Source organism: Trachemys scripta, chromosome 9 (assembly GCF_013100865.1).
Source record: "Trachemys scripta elegans isolate TJP31775 chromosome 9, CAS_Tse_1.0, whole genome shotgun sequence".
Lineage (NCBI taxonomy): Eukaryota > Metazoa > Chordata > Testudines > Emydidae > Trachemys > Trachemys scripta.
The window spans coordinates 4,813,645-4,821,636 of NC_048306.1; the positions used below are offsets into that span (position 1 = coordinate 4,813,645).

The 7,992-nt window shown below is 43.1% G+C and overlaps 1 protein-coding gene across 1 annotated transcript in view; it reads left to right on the forward strand.

Annotated features, from left to right (window-relative positions):
* Positions 1-7,499, forward strand: part of SLC9A6 (solute carrier family 9 member A6) — a 28,671-nt gene extending 21,172 nt beyond the window's left edge. The window contains exons 12-15 of the mRNA XM_034781029.1: positions 432-462; positions 2,293-2,372; positions 4,090-4,195; positions 5,040-7,499. Coding sequence (XP_034636920.1) covers positions 432-462; positions 2,293-2,372; positions 4,090-4,195; positions 5,040-5,315 — 493 coding nt within the window. The 3' untranslated portion in view covers positions 5,316-7,499. The remainder of the gene's footprint in view (positions 1-431; positions 463-2,292; positions 2,373-4,089; positions 4,196-5,039) is intronic.
* The last annotated feature ends 493 nt before the right edge of the window (positions 7,500-7,992 follow it).

A 7,992-nucleotide genomic window follows, 5' to 3' on the forward strand; every position in this document is an offset into this window, starting at 1 on the left:
AGCGCTGGCGCCAGTTCAGGAAAACATTTAAGCACATGGCACACCTATATAGTCATCAGTGGGACTTAAGCATGTGCTTAAAATTAAGCAGGTGATTTAAGTGCTGTTCTGAATAGGGACATCGATGGACGTCAACCTTGAGCTGCCACGATTGGTGCTAATCCAGGCCTGGGGGCGTGGCTGAACAGTGTGTGCAAACTGGAAATTCTGAGACAGGCTTGTGCTGCGTATCAATATTTGTCCATTATGGGCAATCTCTCCCATGTGAGTGGAGCCAAATCTGACCCTACCCCTCTGATAAGAAAAGCTGATGAATGTACTTAACCTGCTATGAATCCAAACCTAAAAGAGAGCTCCTCTAAAGACTGTCACGCATGGCTGTGGGTTTGTTTGTGTTCGTGCTAACCATTTCCTTGTGTTCTCCTCCACAGGGTCGGTGTGGATTCGGATCAAGAACACTTGGTAAATATTGTTCCTTAACTGCTTCCACATGAACCTTTATCTAGGGACTTGCACCACATGTCTGGTGGCAGAAGGTTACATAGAACCATGTGAGTGGTTTACGTGTACATCCAAGTGCTCTTTCTCTCTTCCACTCCAGCCCTGGGGTAGGTGGAGGCTTTTAGTTCCATTAGGTGAAAATATGAAAGAAGGGACACGTCTAAGATAACTAAACCCGAAAGAAGGTAGTGGGAAAAGCATCACAACACTCTGTATATTGTCACTTCCATCTGTTCCCTGGTACAGTCCCTCTCTCCCTTGCTGTAAAAAAGCTTTTCTAAACATAAGCATTGGAGCCAAAAAACCTCTACACATTTTATTTTGAATTTCAAGACATGCTATATATAGAGTGCCCTAAAGTTGGAGTGTGACTGGGTTTTAAGACCAGAACCCTAATTTTCCTGCTACTGAGGTGTTTGATCTTTAATAATACTTAAACCCTTCCTCTTCTTTATTCCAACATGTAACACTTTACAGCAGTTTCCTTTGATGATACCTTCTTTTCTGTGTCTGCCGTGCTATTCTTACCCCTCGGGTTGTCACACACTATTGTTTGTTCACACCTCTGTCGCCTTACTGCATTTGTTTATTTTGTAAAACAGGAAATACTTACAGCTCTAAGATGAAGACTCATGCAATGCCCCATCAGAATTATTAAAGTGGGTGTGACACCTGCACTGTTAGGGCCTGAGCTGCTCTGTATTTGGAGTTCTCACTGACATCACTGGGGTTCTGCTTGCGAGGATCCCATGCACAACACCTGCAGGGGGGTATTCTGCTCTCTGTGATTACTAAGATACCGTTAGGAGGAGCCCAGACCCATCAGTCTGCAAGCCAAACTTCTATGAAATATTTGATTGAAGAAAAATATTGTTGTTCAAATGGCAAAAACAGTGAATCCATGTGAAGCATCTGCATATAAAAATCTCTTCTTTAAGAAATGATGTCATTTGAGTAGCAAACACTGCAATGGATCAGACATTTTCTTTGTTCAGCTTCTTGATTTTTCAAAAGTAGCACACTGCACTGGTGGGCATTAAAAACATAGCCTCTGCCCCAACAAGTTGGCTCTGTTATAGGGACAAATAACATTAGACAAGGGAAGTCACAGAATATCAGCGTTGGAAGGGACCTTAGGAGGTATCTAGTCCAACCTCCTGCTCAAAGCAGGACCAATCCCCAGACAGATTTTTGCCCCAAACCCCTAAATGGCCCCCTCAAGGATTGAACTCACAATCCTGGGTTTAGCAGGCCACTGCTCAAACCACTGAGCTAAGCTATCCCACCCCCACTCCCACTTCCCCTTCCCCTTCCCCTTCCCCTTCCATTTCTACTTCTACTTCTATTGGGCATGATGTGTAATTCCACTTTAAACTGTCGCAGGAGTGAGGGTTTGCGCTGGAAAGGTGGTAGAAGGAAGTGGTTTCTGAGGTTGAGCCGTACTAACATTTCTATTGCAAAGATTTTTTGGCTGGTCACATGGTACCGGCTGCGCCTTCTTATTTCTGCTTGCTAAACTGGGTTAAAAGAAGCTTCAGATGAAATACCTCACTAGTATTAATTGCCATGTAAGCAATTGCTGAAGGCACCATAAGGATGTTACACTATTGCCAAAAGAAGAAGATGTGTGTGTTAGCACCTTAATTCATTATTCTCTATGAAAAAGCTGGAGTACCCCTCTTCCTTGACTTACCCGTATCATCAGAACAATGGGTTTTCATGCCGATCCTGTTCCTAGAGAAAGAGAATTGCATTGTGCCATCATCGTTTAACTTATGACTCTTGTTGCAGGGTGTCCCGGAAAGTGAAAGGAGGAGTACAAAAGCGGAAAGTGCCTGGCTGTTCAGGCTGTGGTACAACTTCGATCACAAGTATCCTTAATGGAAATAAGAACACATAAGAGCCCAAAATCTGGCCCATCTGAGTAACCCTGTTAACTCAGCGCATGCTTTGTCCCCTGGGAGCGGAGTAGCCAGCGTTAACTGATCCATTGTTCTTCTTTACTTCTTATAATGTCTGCACCTGTGAGAATTTATCCAACTCTTACCACCCACAGTTTTATATGACTGGCTCGGCTCAAAGCCAGGCTCACAATAAGGATCACGATATGGAATTATTTAAGTTCCGTGTGTGTGTGGTTCTTGTGGCAAGAGTCCAGTAATAAGTTCTGAGGCTTTTCTCAGCCCTTTCCTGTCCTGTGAAAACATTCTGAATTTTCGCTGTGCCTGTCTCATTTGTCCTAATGCATTGCAATGAATGAATAGTGAAGTGATTTGCCAGGCTCTTACGAAAGGTGCTGTCTGCTGGAAAAGTGGTGGTGTTGCCCTCCATAGAAAAGGGTGTTTAACTGGGACTGTGGTCTGGTATGTTCATTACGCTCGTTTCCCCTTTCATTTGGTTGCAATCGTGTTTCCTTGTGTCTTTCATTTGGATGCTCCCAAATATCTAGATTTCCTCCTTTACAATTTATGTTTGGAACTGGTTGCTGTATTTTAGTTGAAGCACCATAGTCCTTGTAAAATGCTCTGTATTCTTTAATGCAGGAAGTGGGAAGAAGGGTTTTTTTAAATAAAGAAGCGACATAAGCCTCTCGGAAGCAAAATGGTTTCAACATTGAGCTTGTTCTGCTGAGCATTAGCAGGTCTCTGAGCTGCCTGTGCCAATAGCAGCTGCAGCGTTTTGTCGGGGGGAAAACCACTGACTAGCATGTCGGAGGGAAGTGAATGCATCATGCAGGGGCAAACAGCTGAGCGCACGCTCCAGCATGTGGCTGCAGAACTAGATTTGGAATCCGGTCATGGTTTGAGTCTCTTCAACGCTTTTGCTAACCCAGTGATGGGATTTTCCAAAGTAACTTAGAAGCACAAGTCCCACTAAAAGTCACTGGAACTTAATGCTCCTTCAGTCACAAGGGCACATCTTCATTAGGGAAAAAAGATGTGTTCTTACCTGCCGTTAGCTAATGTGCAGGAACTGGCTCGAGAGGAAATCCTAGTGAAGTCAGGGCGGTTCGTAGTTTGCACATGAGTTAGGAGGCTGAGGTAAAGACTGGGAGAGCCCAGGGTTTGCCTTGGCCTGCTAACTTGTGTGCAAACTGCTAACCGCCTTGTCTTCACTATTTTACCTCTTGTTAGTTCCATGCAGTAGCTAACACGAGAGAAGAATGCCCCTCCTTTCCTAGAGAAGACAATGCCTTAGGCACTCTTGAAAATCCCACCCAAAACCTTTGCTGTTTGCCCTTAAACACAGCCAGAAAATAGAAGATGAAGTGACATTTCGCCCTGAGACAGTCTGCCGGGGACGCTTGCCAAAGAACAGCGATAGCATGTGCGAAGGGATGCACACAGCAAATAGCAGAATCAGCAGCCAGGCAAAGGGTCTGGCATAGACTTGACCGACTTACCTCTGTTGCTTGATGCGGTGCTCTCAGCAGGGCTGCTTGATGCTGTGTTCTTTCTTGGCTCCCTAATCAACAGAAATGTTTAAATTTTGTGCCCTGTCTCAGCTTCGTATTTCTGCCCCATGGCATTGTGTGCTTTGATTTATAAATACAGCCTTGCTCCGTCTCTGCCTTAACACACCCCACAGCTATCTGAAGCCTCTGCTAACGCACAGTGGCCCTCCTCTCACAACGACACTGCCTAGTTGCTGCGGACCTGTTGCCAGATGCTTGACGAGTCCTCAGGCTTATGAAGTAAGTCTAGTACTAGTCTGCCAAATGTGTTCTTTCTACCCCAGTGTTGTGTGCATCGGATGTATTTATCTTTCTGTCCACTTTCTGGAGGATGTACGCTGATTCCTTAAGTCCAGTGTTTTGGGTTTTTTCATCTGTTATCTAAAGTTATAGAATATAGTAAAAGTATTCATCAGCTTTTTCACTTCAACAGTGTCTTGCCAACACATGGGTCACTGTTGGGAACTATCTTAAGACTCCTGCTCCGTGAAACAGCTGATGCTGGGAGCTTTATGGAAAGTCAGATGCTTAGTCTGGCAGATGAAGTACCTTCTTTGTGCATTTTGCCTTCACAGCTGAAAATAATTGGTCACAAAGTGACTGTGGCCTTGGAGGTGGTTGTGTCTTCCATACCACGCGGTGATCATGACATTTACCACAGTGGATGGATTGAATTAGAAACCAGAAAATAGCCAGTCAGGGTCAAACTGTTCATAGAATCTTGACACCAGCAGTTCTTAGTACCCATAATGCATCTGGTCATTTGTGAACTGTTGTACATGAGAGCCTCTTATGATGGACTCTGTCCCTACCAAGAGTTTAGTGAGAAGTGACAGCTCAGAAGAAACATTGACATGAAAGCCCTTCTTGTCCTCACTCGGTTAAGCTAATACCTTATGCCTGTGCCTTTGGATTGAGGAAGTCTTTGAGGGCACAACTTTGTGGTCAGAGATGTGAAGGAGAATCCATCTCTGGATACTGCTTCTCGTCTGTTGTTGGTTGTTCTCAGACTTTGGCACCAATTCTAGCTGTATGTATAAGAAACCGATAAGCAAATAAAGTCTTGATTCTGTTTATCATTCAGAATCAAGAGCAGCTGAAGGATGATGATTCTGACCTTATTTTGAATGACGGAGACATCAGTTTGACATACGGGGATTCTACTGTGAACGCAGATTCTATCACCTCCGGTGGCACGTCGAGGAGGATTGTGGGAAACAGTTCTGAAGATGCTTTGGATCGGGAGTTGGCATTTGGGGACCATGAACTTGTAATACGGGGAACACGCCTGGTCCTTCCCATGGATGATTCCGAGCCTCCGTCGAGTTTGGTAGATAGTGCGAGACATGGCCCAGCGTAAGATTGACGTTGCTCGATTTAATTGACAATAATATCTGCATATGTGATCACGAAGAAATATGTACTACCTAAAATCTAATGCATGTCTCAGAATGTCTAAGCTGTATAAATATTATTTATATGGTGTCAGAAGAATATAAATATTCTCTACAAGATGGCTTGTGACGAGCAAGCTGCAGTTTCTTGAGTTGAAAACCATGCTGACTGCACTGTGTAGAAAGAAACTAGTTTTTAGCATAATAATCTTTTGCACATGGTGGACTTCTTTTCAAGTGGTGTGATGTATGGCCTTAGGTCCCAGCTAGGTAGGGAAAGTGGCTGATTTCTCTGCAGAATTCAGCTTGACACAGACCGGAATGACAAATGAAATGTTGCCTTTGCTTTGCCCTACCTAGAGTTGTTAGGGAGGTGTCAGCTAAAGATGTAAATTGCTTATTAGTCACATGATGACTGTTTTGGTCTCTCATATCTCTGATTGTCAAATACTCACATTATAATATTGGCAAAATCTCTGCTCAAAGATTGGCCAGATGGTCTAGCAGCCAGCCATACTCTGCACTGCTGTATTTGAATCTGGGCTGGGGTCCCCATTTATCCAGGCCAGGAGGAGCTGTAAGGCATCATTGACTCAGAATGCTTTGCTCCTGGGAAGGAAAGGGAACATTACGCTCGGAAGTGACTCGCCCACTCTACTAAGCCACTGTTTAGATAATGGGGAATCAGCAGAAGCCATTCTCAGCCTTCCTCCAGTCCAGGGTGGGTCACCATGATGTATGACGTTTTTCAGATTGGGGCCCAGAGCGTCAGTTTGTGTTTTGCTGTAGTATCTGAGGGAAAGAACTGATCACACACAAGCTGCATCAGACTTACTGCACAGGCTTTGTAGTTGGTGAGTTTGCATTTCAGGTGTGGCTTAAACAGCTTTTCTAGCGATAACAAACACATTTTTAACAGGTGATTGAGTTCTGAATTTTGGGAAGGGGCCATGTCTCATGCGATTGAAGCTCTTTTACTAATTAGTCATTGAGGAAACTAAATAAATGTACAAGTCTACTGCAGTTCCATGCTATACCACGGAGTCACACCTATCCAAACAGGAAGTGTAAAGGTTGTAGATTGAAACTGTACATGCAGATTTCTTAAGAGGTATTTAGAAAATGAGGTGGTACTGAAAGGGAGTCGTCCGTACTCCTGTCTAGTTGAAATTGTTGCACTTTGTTTGATACACTGCATGCTAAGGAGTTACTATAATCTCCTCCCTGATTCATTGTCATGTCTCTTACTGTTTATAATAAATGTTTGTGAGTTTCCATGTTTTTACATTTTTCCAAGGAAGAGCACAGAACAATTTGCTATTTCACATTAGAGTATTGGGATTTATTCTTCAATGATGGGAATGGCTAAAGGTGCAGTGAAAATTTACGAAGCTGAGAACTCTTATTTCTTGCTTTCCCCAAGAAAAAGTTCCAGCCTAGAACTTAACTGTGTATAATTTTAATTTATTTTTAGCCACACAATCAGCCAGTCCTTTCACAGTCACAAATACACACACTACTGATTTCAGAGTTAGCACTGACTCACTCTGTTAAAAGAAGAACGCACTTCCTCAAGGTACCGCGGGACCTGATCCTAAGAGATGTCTGAGCACTCCCAGTTCCCAGTGACTTTGCTTGGAATTGAGAGTACTCTACACCTCTCAGGACCTGAGACCTCATTACAGTTTTCTTGGGATGTTTACCCCCCACCACTGTTGTGGAGTGGGACATTCATGCAAAGGGGAGGAGAAACAAGGAAATATTTAGACTTTGACTGAGTGTATATTTATAGTTCAGAAAATACAATTACCTTTTTTCATTTTCTCAGGTCTAAATAACATTGCCTTAAAATTACCGAAGTGGAACTAATATTTTGCAGTTAAAATATCCCCAAGAATTTTTTTTTCCTTTTCAAGCAAAATGTACAGGTTTTTTCTATAGGACTCCTCTAGAACTCTGTACATTCTGCGTTTACATTTTAGGAAATAAGAATCTTCATTGCACCCAGTAAATGGCAGTTTTAGCTGTTAACATACCCATTTGTTGTTTAGTGCTAGCCGGTTTGTTCCCTGCTATGCAGGGTTTCCATGCAGTGTGAATTTTATATTATGTCTGTATCTTAACTTCATGTGTTTAAAAAAAAAAAAAAAGAAAGAAAAAAGTGAATGTGTTGATTTTTGGCTGCCGCACCATTATACAGCAAATATTTTTTTATTTTGCCTTTTTAAAAAGAGGTAGGTTAAATAACTACCTCCTGTTTTTTCCTCTGTAAGCTGGGTGCCTGTGAATTCAATTTACAAAGATCCATGCTGATCCCATAGAATGTGGAAAACGCAGCTATTGTTGTTCAGATATGCCTCTGATACGAGCGCATCATCTGATGTCTTCAGTTACTAGCTATTCAAAGCAATTTGAGATTGCTTCCCAATCTCTCCTCGGGCGGATCCACTGCTGTCAGAGCACTGGAGACCCCCAGCTTTGCCCACTTAGTAGTTTCAGTGGGGAAATACCCAATCACTCCGATCCCAGTCAGAATTCCTATAAAGGTACGTCTAGACTGCAGCTTCGAGGGTGCTTCCCAATGCAGGTAGACAAATGCACTAGCTCTGCTCAAGCTAACACGCTAAAATAGCAGTGTGGCCG